We start from the raw sequence: 13583 nt of genomic DNA, 5'->3' as shown, positions 1-13583 counted from the left end.
GCTCCAACTTCAATCTAAGTGGAATTCCGTAATCTAGTGTTGAAATTAAATGTTCGCAAAATAGTTATTCCCGTTTGCAACGCAGCTGAACTAGAATAACGCCGGTGACTATTGCATGCGCGGGGCGTATCCGTATTTCCAGGCCCCAGTATTGTCCGGATATTACTATGAGACAATTATTATATCTTCGCCTCGGCGAGCTTTAGCGCGAGAGTACGTTTTGCGGATTTTCGCAAGCGTGGTGCTCTTCAGTACAGACCGCAGTAATGTCACGTTATTGATATAATGCTAAACTGCTAGAGTGGGTGTATAAATGACCAAAAACACATGAACGCAATATATCACTGTTGCAATTTCCAATTATTGTTGTCTCTTTATGCATTGAAAGCCCAACTCGAAATGCAGTCGAGTACGTGAGAAATCACTGTTATGTCGGCCGGACGGTGCGGCCGAACGGATGCACCACACCACACATCGTAGCCCAGACGAACGGGAGCCCTTTATTGAAGGATGTCTGTCCTATATATACATACTATATCGAGTGTGGCGCCACATCTTGGCGTCTACAGATAATCGCAGATGAGTGGCGGCACCTGGTGCTATTGCACGACACTACATCTTTCCCTCCCGGGAAGAAACGTATGAATCGTTAGAAAGTCCAGTCCGCACAAAGCAATCACAATTGCAGTCACTGTCTGTACACAGAAATCACAAAACAGTCACTATCTGTGTGAACACTCACTGCTGTCAAATCACTGCACGTAATCTTGGAAGCGCACTGGAGGTCTGCGATTTCTCCTTGGCCGGTCAGGCGGTGGCTCGGCATCGAGTCCATTGCCTTCTACCGGTACACTGCACTCCACCGTGCGAGAGCCTGAAGCCAGGGTATGCGGTTGCGAACCTTGCGACTGTGGTGGGCTCGGCGGCACGGGTAGTGGTACAGGGCGTGAGGGAGACGCAAGTTGATCAGCGGAACTCGCTTCCTGCGTTTGATGCGGACCAGCAGGCGTAGTGATCCAAGTCTTCGATGGTACATCTCTCCTGTGACAGTCTGTCAACGGGGGCATGTCGTGCGCGCCAGAGATGTCTATGTTAGTTCCTTGCTCTGGCGATGCCTCTTTTGGTACCGCTGACAGCTGCGAAGCGTTCCAGGTTCGACCGTCTTCCAGACAGAAAGACCAGCGGCCGATTCTTTTGAGGATTTTCAATGGTGGTCCATAACTTGGAGTGCCCTTTGGTCCGGGAATTGGTTTTTTCACTCGTACGTAGGTGCCCACTTGGAACTTGGGGACCCTAGCAGCTCGCCGTTGATCAGCGTAGGCCTTGCTCTTCCGTTGATGCTCTGCGACTCTTTTCCTGAGCACGCTCATCTCCCGCGATGGATTTGTGCTGAAGTCGGCCGTAGGTTGACCAATTACAGCCAGCGATGTTCTCATGTGTCGGCCATGTAGAAGAACGGCCGGTGAGAGACCGGTGGTGCTGTGAGAGGTGGCTCTGTATACTCCCAAGTATTCAGTCACAGTTGCCTTCACTGGGCGCTGCTCCAGCAGGGCCAGTTGAATGTACGACTTCAGTACCCGATTAAATCTTTCCACTAGACCATTTGCCTGTGGGTGGTATACGGCAGAAAAGATGTGCCTGATTCCACGGTCTTCAAGGAAGGATTCAAATTCCCTCGATGTGAACTGTCTGCCGTGGTCAGACACTATCTCTGTCGGGTAACCCTCACGTGCGAAGAGTGAGAGTAGAAACTTCGTCACCGTGCGGGAGGTAACATCAGCACAAAAAGCCACTTCTGGCCATTTTGAGAAATAGTCAACTACTGAAATGACGAATCTGCAGTCTGTAGGTGCACGCTCGAAGGGACCAACAATGTCAATAGCTATCTTGTCCCAAGGTTTGTCAGGAAGAGGGATTGGCTGCAGTGGTGTGGGCGAGTTCTTGGCACTTTTGTCCGCGCTCTGACAAATGGCACAACTGCGGATAGTTGTTTCAACGTGTTTGTCTAACCCTGGCCACCAATACTTCTCTCGTAGGCGTTGTTTGGTTTTCACGATACCAGGGTGTGATTCGTGAGCCAGCTGGACAAAAGTGGCTGTGAGCTTGGCGGGGACTACGATGCGCTCAGTACGCAAGAGTATGCCATCAACCACTGTCAACTCCTTTCGGACTTCATAGTAGGGAGTCAGGTTAAGTGCCAGGTTTTTGCGTGGCGGCCACGATGTCTGTACGTAACGGGCAACGTCTTGGAGAGTGCTATCCTCCGCGGTTGCATGCTTCAGTTCATCGTGATGTACACACATTACCAGAGACACTATTTCTTCTTCTGACTCGGGGCCACCTTCAGTGTCTGGAAGAGGTAGCCGGGACAAGGCATCAGCTACCTTGTTGTGCTCACCACGCCTGTACTGCATCGTGAAGTTGTACCGCAGTAACCGTGCAGTCCATCTTGCTATGCGGAGTGGTCGCTGTCCTGTGCCTTGAGAAGAAAGCAGGGCTACTAGAGCTTGGTGATCCGTTTGCAGAGTAACTGGACGACCCCATAGGTACACATGCCATTTCTCTAGAGCCCACAAGCAAGCTAGAGCCTCACGTTCACCAGTCGAGTACTTCCGTTCTGCTTCCGTCAATGTTCGTGACGCGAATGCCACAGTTCGAATGTGCCGACCATCAACTTGTTGCAGTACCGCACCTAAACCATATGCGGATGCATCGGTGGCCACAATGACGGGAAGTGCTGGATCGAACATTTGTAGTACCCTGTGGGAGGCTAGGAGGTTCTTTACTCTTGTAAGACTGTTCTCAGCAGCAGTGTCCCAGATAAAAGGAGTGTCCTTACGAAGAAGTCTGCGCATGGGCTCCACTTCCTCTGCTAGGCGTGGAACAAATCTAGCATAGTATTCTACTAGTCCCAGGAACGACCGGAGCTTGCCAGCATCTGTAGGGGTGGCAGCGTGAACAATGGCGTCAACTTTGGTCTGAAGGGGTGCTACTCCTTCGGCGCTAACGCGGTGACCAAGAAACGAGAGTTCGGATGTGTTGAAAACACATTTGTCATTTAGCTTGAGCCCAGCGTGTGAAATTCGTTGCAGGACTTCCTCTAAGTTCCGCATGTGCTCTTTCTCCGACTTGCCGAAGATGATGACGTCGTCCAGGTAGCAGAGAACGCCTTTGCATCCCTGTAGAATTGACGTCATGAGTTGCTGGAATGCTGCTGGTGCTGAGGCTAGGCCGAAACATACTCTCTTAAATCGAAAAAGGCCATCGTGCGTTATGAACGCTGTAATATCTCTACTGTCTGGATGAAGCAGAACCTGGTAGTATGCGGAGGCCAAATCCAACTTAGAAAAGTAACGGGCACCGTTCAGGGCATGCAGCAACTCTTCTGTGTGTGGCAGGGGAAAGCTGTCGACCACCACAGCTTTGTTAGCTTCGCGGAGGTCCACGCAGATGCGAATGCTGCCATCTTTCTTGCGAGCTGCAACAATAGGGGAAACCCACTCTGACGCATTTACGCATTCAATGACATCAGCAGAAAGTAGGTTCCTCAGTTCGTCGCTGACTGCTTCTCGCACTGAAAGTGGTAGGCGTCTGAGCTTCTGCGTGACAGGAGCTACCGACTGTTTGAGCTTGACCCGATGCTGGACACCTTTGGCAAGTCCTAGCTCTGGTGAAAACAAGTGTTCGAACTTGGCCCATAATGAAGTAGGCATACCAAACTTGGGTGGACCCAGTGGTGGCTTCGTGGTGGGCGGAGACAACTTGTTTGTGTTCTGCGAATGCATTTCGGGGCGTAGGATTTTGGGGCCTTTTGTGTCGACGTTCGGTTCAACGGCCATATTAAGGCAGCGCAATTCTGTGCCTACAATCTGGAGACCAAGAGCTTTTACAGCATCAACACCCAGGAGTGATGTTCCACCTGGTGTAACGTGAAACGTTACTACAGCCGTTTCTGATTTGTACGTTACGAGGGCGGTGAACTGGCCATGCACAGGAATTTTCCGACGTGAGAAATCCAGCAACGTTATTTGCGACTTTTTCAGCTCAACTTGGTCTCTGAACCGGCTCCTAAAGTTATGTTCTCCCATTATCGACACAGCTGAGCCAGTGTCCACTAAGAATGTTATGACGCACGGGCGTGATGCCAGAGCAACAGGTTGAACCCCGACATCAACGTAGACGCCCGTACGCTTCTCAGCGTGAACAGTAAAAATATTCACGACACTCTCAGCGTCTTCCTCTGAAACGATTTCGGCAACTCGAGCCGGGCGTCTTCCACGTCCGCGACGCGAATTTCGGCAGTACTGTTGAAAGTGGCCTCGGCGGCCGCACGCGAAGCAGGCTCGACCGCGGGCTGCACAGGCTGACGGCTGGCAGTTTTGTGCGCCGCAGTTGCCGCACACGTTTGTGTTTACGGAGTACGGGACGACGGCGCTAGCAATCTCCGGCGCAGGCGGACGAACGAAGCCGGAGCGCGAAGAGCTAGGCGTACTACGTCGGTCGGTACTGCTGGACTGGCGTACATGTCTGCGACGGCCTGTCGGGTTGCGTCCGCGGTTATGTTGTGGTACTACTCGATCCACAGGGGCTGTTCCGAGAGCTTCGGATTCGCGCTGCACTTGCTCGCGAAGAAGCGCTATCTCCACGGCGCGGTCAAACGTGAGCGCGTCACCCTCGAGCAATAGCCGCTCCCGTAGGCGCGGGCATGTGACCCCGGCGACGAACTGGTCGCACAGATTTGTATCCGCTTGCGCGGCAAAGTTGCATGACGAAGCCAGTTCGCGAAGCGCAAGAGCAAACTCCGATATCGGCTCACCGTGCAGTTGACGACGGTCACGGAAGCGATGTCGCTCGACGCGTACGTTGCAAGTAGCGGAAAAGTGTCGAGCCAGGGCTTGAACAGCTGCGTCGTACTCGTCCGGTGGCTGTGCGAGCTCGGCATCGGCTTGTTTGATCTCTGTCGTTCCAACTGCAGCGGTGGTTGCAGAAGGCGTAACCGTCTGAAGGGGGGCGGTTCCCGCACTCGGATGCGCGGGCGGGTGGTCTGGGGCGTTCGATGGTGGTGGCGGTGGCAGGGCGTCGAAAATTCGTTGTCCTTCAGGTCCGAGGCAGTGCAGAAGGAGGGCTCGGCGGCGGGCCGCCGATAGCTCAGACGCTCCAGAGGCGAGCGTGAAGTTTTCAAACAGGCGCAGCCATCGCGGCCAGGGGATGGCGGGCGTGCCTGGTGAAACGAGGAACGGCGGCGGCGGCGAAATTCCGGGTAGCATCCTCGTCGCCAGTTTGTTATGTCGGCCGGACGGTGCGGCCGAACGGATGCACCACACCACACATCGTAGCCCAGACGAACGGGAGCCCTTTATTGAAGGATGTCTGTCCTATATATACATACTATATCGAGTGTGGCGCCACATCTTGGCGTCTACAGATAATCGCAGATGAGTGGCGGCACCTGGTGCTATTGCACGACACTACAATCACGTTAGCAGTTACCGTGCTCATGGGACTAGCATGTGACGTCTCCGTTCTCTCCACATTAAGGCGCCACCGCATCAGCCAAATTGTAGTGCGAAATGCCCCTAAAAAATCATCTGCCATATTGGAAAGGGCTCAGCGTCAAAATCAACAAAAATGAGCAAGGACATGCTCATCAACGGAACATGCGCACAACTGGCACCACTCCTGTGTAGCAAGGTAAATGCGCATCGTTAGCGCAGACTACAAGCATGGCATCGTGACATTTTAAAACAATGCAAGCAAAGCTTCGGCGTAGCATTTCGCAACGATCTCAAGCTTCATTATTTTTACTCTTCCTGTTTTTTTCTCTAGAAGCCGAGCCCACACAATCGCCTGAATGGGCTACTTGGTCACACAGCTGGCAAAAAACAAAGTTAATAAAGGAGTCGTTAAAAAATACTGCTACTGGCACCTTTTGTACCCTACAGACTGAATCAGATGTATTTGTGTAACATACTTGGCGGGGGATATCACGAAAGAAAGGCGAGAAGAAAAAAATAACATTACACGTGGATGAGCGCGTGCGTGTGTGTACTCCGGTCTGTCCGGTCCTTTAGCACCTCCTTCCTTCAGCAATTGAACTTCAAATTTGTTGTACTGCGATAGCAATTATATGGACACTACAGGCGCATTTCGGCCGTCGGCGTCGCCGTCGTTATGATGTTCCGTGTAAAATCCAAGGGCGATGAAATCGTCGGTGCGTGCCGTATGCCGTATATGCGAGTGAAAGCTTCCGAGGGTGAGCCGGCGATCGCAGCTCAATCTCGTGCACGCAAGGGAGGAATGCGGGAAGGAAGCGAGCCGTCTGCCATCGCGCGCAAGGCTGCGGGGTTAGGGCAGTAAGGGGGGCAGCCACGCGCGCCCGCCCGGGGCACTGTATCTTGAAAGCCATCTGCGACGGAGCACAGTCCACCGTGCGCTGTGTTTTTGCGGCTTAGTTCGCGTTGATGCGAGACGCAGCGCGAAGGTGAATTCGCTCGCTGCGGCTGCCGTGCTTCCACATTCCAGCGTTTTGACATCGAGTTCCCGCGGCCATCGAATGAGATGTGTTCATGTTGCTTGTGCGCTCGTGACACCATGCTCGTTAATTTCGTTAGTATGCCTATGTTTACAAGTTCATACGGCCAATAAAACTACTATTCTTAGTTCGTATTGCTGTCCACTAATATGCTATCGCAATCGATGCTTCGCCTTTCGGGCGAAACTTCGACTTTCAGTGTGGTTTTCATGATTTCTTTAGAAGCAACAAAAAGATTGAATCATTAGGACCTTCACGGCACACCGAAATGATCTGGCACGCCAACAGCTGCATGCGTTTCTTTTCAGGCAGCCTCACAATGTGATAACAGCGAATTCCACAAGAACCTGTTCAAATTTCAAGCAGTGTCCTAGTGTCTTTCATATCTGTTCAGTTGAGCATCTTTTGAGATTTCATCTATGTGGAGCATTATACCTAAATGACAGGGTAGTAATATGTTAGTTGACATTACGGCGGTGTCGCACTTGATCGTTCAACTTTCACTTTACGTGTTGAGACGCGCTTAGAGTGACAGCACCAACATGAAATAACAGATTAATTTGCAATTGCTAAAGACTTACGTTCCCATTGGCCAACGTCGTCGATTTGCTTCTGCTCCTCTAGCACCTCTAAGTTGTTGGTAGACCACCTTTGAGCATTCCTTGTGTTACGCAGCCTGTAAGAAATGGCGCCAAAAGATCGTTTGTACCATCAATAAAAATCATAAGAAAACCTTTCGTCATTTTTTTTTTCAGTAAAGGCAGAGATTATTAAATGACGCCAGAAACTGCAAACAAACTTGATAGGTAATAGATTTAGCGATGGCCTGCCCATGGCAGATCCTTGTGGCCATACAGCCTTTCTTACTTTTGGTTGCGAGGGAAATGTGAACTCACGGTTCCGGTTGTTTTTTCCAGCGTTTCTTTTCCTCAACTTGCTCCTCTATTTATGCGAGATTGCCGAGCTTGCAAATCATGACATCACAGTACTTCCCATGAACGACAAGAATGACCCAAGGAGCTTCGTCTGTTAAGTGAAAGTAAAGACTGTCTTTCACGGCGTACTTCTTCAGGACATATTCTTGGTTTAAGCTCGAAACAACACGGATGGTGGCAGAAGAAGACAGGACAAGCGCTAACTCACAACTAAATCTTTATTGGAAAAAACAACATATATGAGTAATTGCAAAAACCGTAGCATAGAAACATCACATATGGTCTAAAGGATAACAGTTACCAGATAAAACAAATCAGAAAATGGTGAAGTCGCAAAAATTCAAACAAGAAAAAGCATTACGATCGGGCTGACGCACGTGCTGATCAAGTATTGAAATTCACTGTCTAACAATGATATTGATGCCTGGCTAACGCAAGTTTCTCCTAGTCTTTTTATGTGAAATGCCTCGATTATTTCGCGTGTAGTTTGGCATTTGTGTCTAGAAAGTACTTTTGTAAAAAAGTTATGTCGAGGAAGCTGCAAACGGGGGTATTTTCGAACCCACAACTGTTGAGCAAATGGCATCCCTCGGTGTATAGCCCTGGGTGTAGGCATTGTGATGGTATTGCGGACTTAGTCCATATGGTTTGGACCTGTCCTAGCTTTGATGAGCCAGATAGATGTAGAGAATCCTGGGAGTCCTTGCTACTCAATGCAGAAGAATATGCTCAACGACAAGTCATCGGTCTCGCCCTAGCTTACCGCCGCCGCGTCCCAAGGGATCCCGGCCAACGGTTAGGGAGGATGAGTGTGGGTTTAGGCTGGAGCCTCTACCCCGTCATCTATATGACGGGTGCAAATGAAGTCACTCCTCTGTCTCTGTGTGTCCTCAAACAATGGTTCACAAACGCACGTAAAATAATGCGAGGCTATATGAGAAGAATTGGAATTGTTTAGTGAATGCTGATGCTCGTTTAGTCTAATATTGAGGCACCTGCCGCTCTGTCCAATATAAGCTTGACCGCACTTGGGTGGAATGTGATAAACAATGCCTCCATCATACTGTGCTAAAGGAGACACGTGCCTAACACCACAGTCATTTTTCTCTTTTTACTTCCCCCCCCCCCCCCATCCCCGTGCAAGTTTTCTTTTAGATGCGAAGCATCTTATGGTCGCGGCTATGTCACTCCCTTCCTCCATCCATCCGCCGTGCGGCGTCCACACCCCTACTGCGCATGCGCATCCTCCTCTCCCTCCTTCCTCTCCTTGTCTCCTCTCCTCTCGGCATTCCTCCTCTCATCTCCGATGCTCCTCTCCTCTCCGGATGGCGCATGCGTATCCTCCTCCCCCTCCTCTCCACTCCTTGTCTCATCTCCTCTCCTCTCGGCATTCCTCCTCTCCTCTCCGACGCTCCTCTCCTCTCCGGATTGTGCAACCAATGGCAACACATGCGGCTCCGCGCGCGATAATGCGAAGCAGCTTAGGTTAGCCGAGCTGCTGCCGACGCCACCCGCGTTTCCCCGGCGCGAACGCGGGAAACGGGGTAACGCGGGCGGCGTCGGCAGCGATAATGCGAAGCAGCTTAGGTTAGCCGAGCTGCTGCCGAAGCCGCCCGCGTTTCACCGGCGCGAACGCGGGATACGGGGAAACGCGGGCGGCGTCGGCAGCAACTCTTCGCGTTGCCTCGTTGGTGCTGCTCTATCTCGTTCTCATTTTCTATGGTAGCTACGTACCTCAACCTAACGGAAACGACGAACTGAAAACTAATGGGAACTTGAGTCGACCCCATGGTTGCTTCGCTTACTACTCAGGGTTCCCCTACGGGAAGATGGTGTCATTTTTTTTATGATGGGACACATCCTTGACAACTAACAGGGAGCCGAAATAACCGTATTGACGTCATATCTACTGGCTACATTCCGTAAACCATGTGACAACCTGTGCACATAGACAGCAAACCGTTCTTTTTTTCTGTTTTTATTGCTGGTTTTTTGCAGCGCTCTTGACCCATTTTGAAAGCTTTTTACAGAATAGTGATAACAAATGTGCAGGATAGCCAGCCTCTTCTAGCCTATCTAGTTGTTGCGAAAAATTTTGTTGCATATACAGCGTGGACATGATTTAGCGATAGCGAACCTAAGTGCTGAGTAAGCAATCCCCTGTTAGACCAGTTTGGAATGGCAAGAAGAACAAAAATCAAGACTTAGATCATTTTTAGATCAATGTTAGACTAAACGAGCATCTTCTTTCTGGGGTTCTACTTGCCAAAACCAGTTCTGATTATGAGGCACGCCGTAGTGGAGGCCTCCGGATCAATTTTGACCACCTGGGGTTCTTTAACGTGCACTACAACACAAGCACACGGGCGTTTTTGCATTTCGCCTCCATCGAAATGCGGCCGCCGCGGCCGGGTTTGGATCCCGCGACCTCGTGCTCAGCAGCGCTACGCCTTATAGCTAACTGAGCCACCGCAGCGAGTAAACGAGCATCAGCATTCATTTAACAATCCCAATGCTTCTCATCTAGCCTCGCATAGTTTTACGTGCGGTTGTAAACCATTGTTTGAGGACATAAAAGTCCTTTCTATACAAATGCCAAACCACATGCGAAATAATCGAGGCATTTCACCTAAGACGACTGGGAGAAACTTGTGTTAGCCAGGTTTCAATATCATTGTTAGACAGTGAATTTCAATATTTGCTCAGCACGTGCGTCAGTGCGAAGTAGTATTTTTTTCTTGTTTAAATTTTTACGGCCTCACCATTTTCTGATTTGTTTTATCTCGTAACTGTTATCCTTCAGACCATGTGATTTTCCTACGCTACGATTTTTGCAATCACTCATATGTGTTGTTCTTTCCAATAAAGATTTAGTTGTGAGCTATCGCTTGTCCTGTCTTCATCTGCAACCCTCCGTGTTGTTTCGCGCTTAAACCAAGAATATGTTACCGTACCAACTCGCCCAACTTTCCATCCTTTTGCAGTACATTTCTTCGGGACCCGTAGACACTATTTTTCATTCACGGTCGAGCAGGCCACTAGGCACCGGAATAAGCTATACAACTATGCAACTAACTATCATTTCCTCGACAAGGCTAATTCTGTAGACGGCTCCTGAGCAAGAAAAATTTGCGTGCATTAAGCAAACGGTGAAAGCAGGGGGAAAAATGGACTTTCATCACCAAAGAAAGATTGGCACAAAAAAGGTCATCCCGTTTCTGAGAAACTAAAATGTCAGGCTTCTGCTATGGGATAAATCAAGCGTTTTCGTAATAACGAACACTGAAGATTACAAAACCTTAGGAAAGCAAACTATATTGAAAAATTTCGAGAAGAGCAATGTAGAACAAATGAAAATACTGCAACTATAGAAAAAGATGGAGAAGGAAAGTCATAAATGGGACTCAAAAAACTAGAAGAGAACCTAAAATGATGCGAGACAGTGACACTCCGACCATTCCTTTCGGTCATAATCCACAATCAGGGCCAGCCGTTCAGAACACCAGTTGAAGACAAAGGCAGCTGGCAACGGCCCCTCGCTAAATATCTCCAAGCCTGCCTTTCAGTCCTACTGGTCGACGATGCGTTCCGATTAATTAACTCGGAGCAAATCATCGACTTCCTAAAAAAGTATCTTCCAATCCAAAGTTCTTCCATAGACATTGCAGACGTGTACCCGCGGAAGCTGCAACCGTGACGGTTGAAGAGTGCGCCGTCTTATACGGATGGGAAAAGTTTCAAGACTTTTCCAAATGCTCTGTGGACAATGTTGGGTAGCTACTGAGAACGTGCCTAAATTCTGCGTTTATTGAATATGAAGGGGGTATTTTGATTCAGAAAGAAGGGATTGCCATAGGATCGTGCTTAGCACTGGTGCTGTCAGATCTTGCGGCTTGAGACAAAAGAGTGACATAAATGCTCAAGGTTACAAGCGTCATCCGTTGCTTGTGATATGTTAAAGATTATCGTGTATGCGCCGAGTATAGCGAACTTAGTTATAGTAATGTCAAGCCTGTGTTGAACCTGTTCCAGGATGCACACAGCGGCCTCTCTTTTTCACATGAACTACCAGAAGTTTTGAGAATACAATTCCGGGACCTATAAATAGCCCTAGGACATGGCAACACACGTTGGTGACATAAAACGAGAAGAGAAAAACAAATCTTACGCTACGACTCGAGCCATTCAAAGCTTATAAAAAGAGGAATATAAAAATTGGTTATCGAACAGGCAATTAAGAAAGCCTGTTTTCACGCAGTAGCAGAAAACCTCAATATACAGATTGATAGACTAAAAAAAAAAGTGGTTATCGTGATAACATGATTATGGAAATCGGTCAGCAAACGATTCCGCAATTCACAGTGCCGAGATAGTTTGACAAATAGAATAAGGATAACCATAAGCAAGCTGTCATTGTGCCTTGCGTTCACAAAATATCACACCGTCAAAAAAATGTGGCAGAAATACACGACTATACCCGTGCTCTTTTCTGCGCCGATCAAAGAAAGAGGCCTGTGCAAGAGGCAGTGAATTCAGATAAAGAGCGCGCGCAGGGAGCCTGTCGCGTAAAACATGGGCAAACGTACGTAGCCCGTGAATGTAATGTGGTGTACAAGATTCCGCTTGCTGAGCACGAGGCTGCGGGATCGAATCCCGGCCACGGCGGCCACATTTCGATGGGGGCGAAATGCCGAAAACACCCGTGTGCCTAGATTTGGGTGCATGTTAAAGAACCACAGGCGGTCCAAATTAATCCGTAGTCCCCCACTACGGCGTGCCTCATAATCAGATCGTGGTATTTTGGCACGTGAAACCCATAATTTAATTTAAGATTCCGCTTACATGCGGCAAGGTATACGTGGGCCAAACGGGACGCTATCTCTTCTTCTTTGTGGTGTTTTACGTGCTAAAACGAGTTCTGATTATGAGGCACACCGTAGTGGAGGGCTCCGGATTAATTTTTACCACCTGGGGTTCTATAAGTGCACTACAATGCAAGCACACGGGCGTTTTTGCATTTCGCCTCCATCGAAATGCGGCCGCCGCGGCCGGGATTCGATCCCGTGATCTCGTGCTCAGCAGCGCGGGACGCTTTCTCAACAACAGGCTTAGAGAACACCGACATACATGCCTGTAGAGAGTCGTATCCAGGAATATGGCCATGCATTGCAGAACGTGCAAATACACGCCTAACTTTGGCAAGACACCAGTTCTCGCTAAAGAAAAAAAAAAATGGCCAGGGGAATTCGAGACGCTTTAGAAATAGAAAAAAGACTAATGCGTGAGCGCGCCTTCGGACATGCTTACTAACGCTAATATTACTTACAGAAGGGACGCATGCACAGGCAGAACACACTAATAGAAAATAGCGAGCAGAAACGTGAGAACGCGATCCGAGAGGATCTGTCGTAAACATAGTTCGCGCAGTCACAATTACTCGTTGTGGCCTGTTAAAAATGTGCTTTTATGTACTATGAAACCAGTTGGTAGTGTGTGCTTGCCTGAGTTATTTAATGTCCTTTTTAGAGCCAAAGCTGGCTTTTCTTCCAGTGAATCCAGAGAAGCTCTCACAGCCTGACGTTCTGAGCAAGCGCCCCAGATCTGGGACCCTGCCGCACGCTATGGGCAATAATTCTCCCATCAGTCGCCCAGAGGCACCTCGTAAACTCACGCAAACCTAGTTGCGTGACCTTGCAAAGAAAACTGCGATGGAGTGATACCAATGTACCTTGAGTATGCCTTGAGTATGCCTGATACCAGGCATACTCAAGGTAAGCGGAATGTTTCGGTTTTCAGTGGTTCTGCGACACTATTTTGCAAGTGATTTCAGGGTAGCTCTCCACAAATAAGTGACACTAAGGAAAGTAGAAGGATACGTTAAGCCAAGAGTTTTCACAAGCAATGCTAAAAAAACAACAACGAGGAAGTATTATGTCCCAGCGGTATTTAATGATCTCAGCGACGATTTATGCAATATTGTAAAGAGAAGAACACTGGTGAAAAAGGTAAGAAATTGGTGCTTAGAAATAATGCCAGAATGACAATGTGGCTTTAGGGTCACGATCCGTTCCATGTTTACTTTTACGTCATTTGTCCTCGTCTACTTAACACAGCTT

The 13583-nt window shown here is 49.0% G+C and overlaps 1 protein-coding gene across 1 annotated transcript; it reads right to left on the bottom strand.

Annotated features, from left to right (window-relative positions):
* Positions 1-752: 752 nt before the first annotated feature.
* Positions 753-5469, bottom strand: LOC119462185 (uncharacterized protein K02A2.6). Its single transcript, XM_037723531.2, has one exon. The coding sequence runs from the start codon at positions 5265-5267 to the stop codon at positions 753-755; it is 4515 nt and encodes a 1504-aa protein (XP_037579459.1). The 5' UTR covers positions 5268-5469.
* Between the last annotated feature and the right edge of the window lie 8114 nt (positions 5470-13583).

This window comes from Dermacentor silvarum, chromosome 8 (genome assembly GCF_013339745.2).
Source record: "Dermacentor silvarum isolate Dsil-2018 chromosome 8, BIME_Dsil_1.4, whole genome shotgun sequence".
Lineage (NCBI taxonomy): Eukaryota > Metazoa > Arthropoda > Arachnida > Ixodida > Ixodidae > Dermacentor > Dermacentor silvarum.
This window is presented reverse-complemented; position numbering and strand designations above follow the sequence as displayed.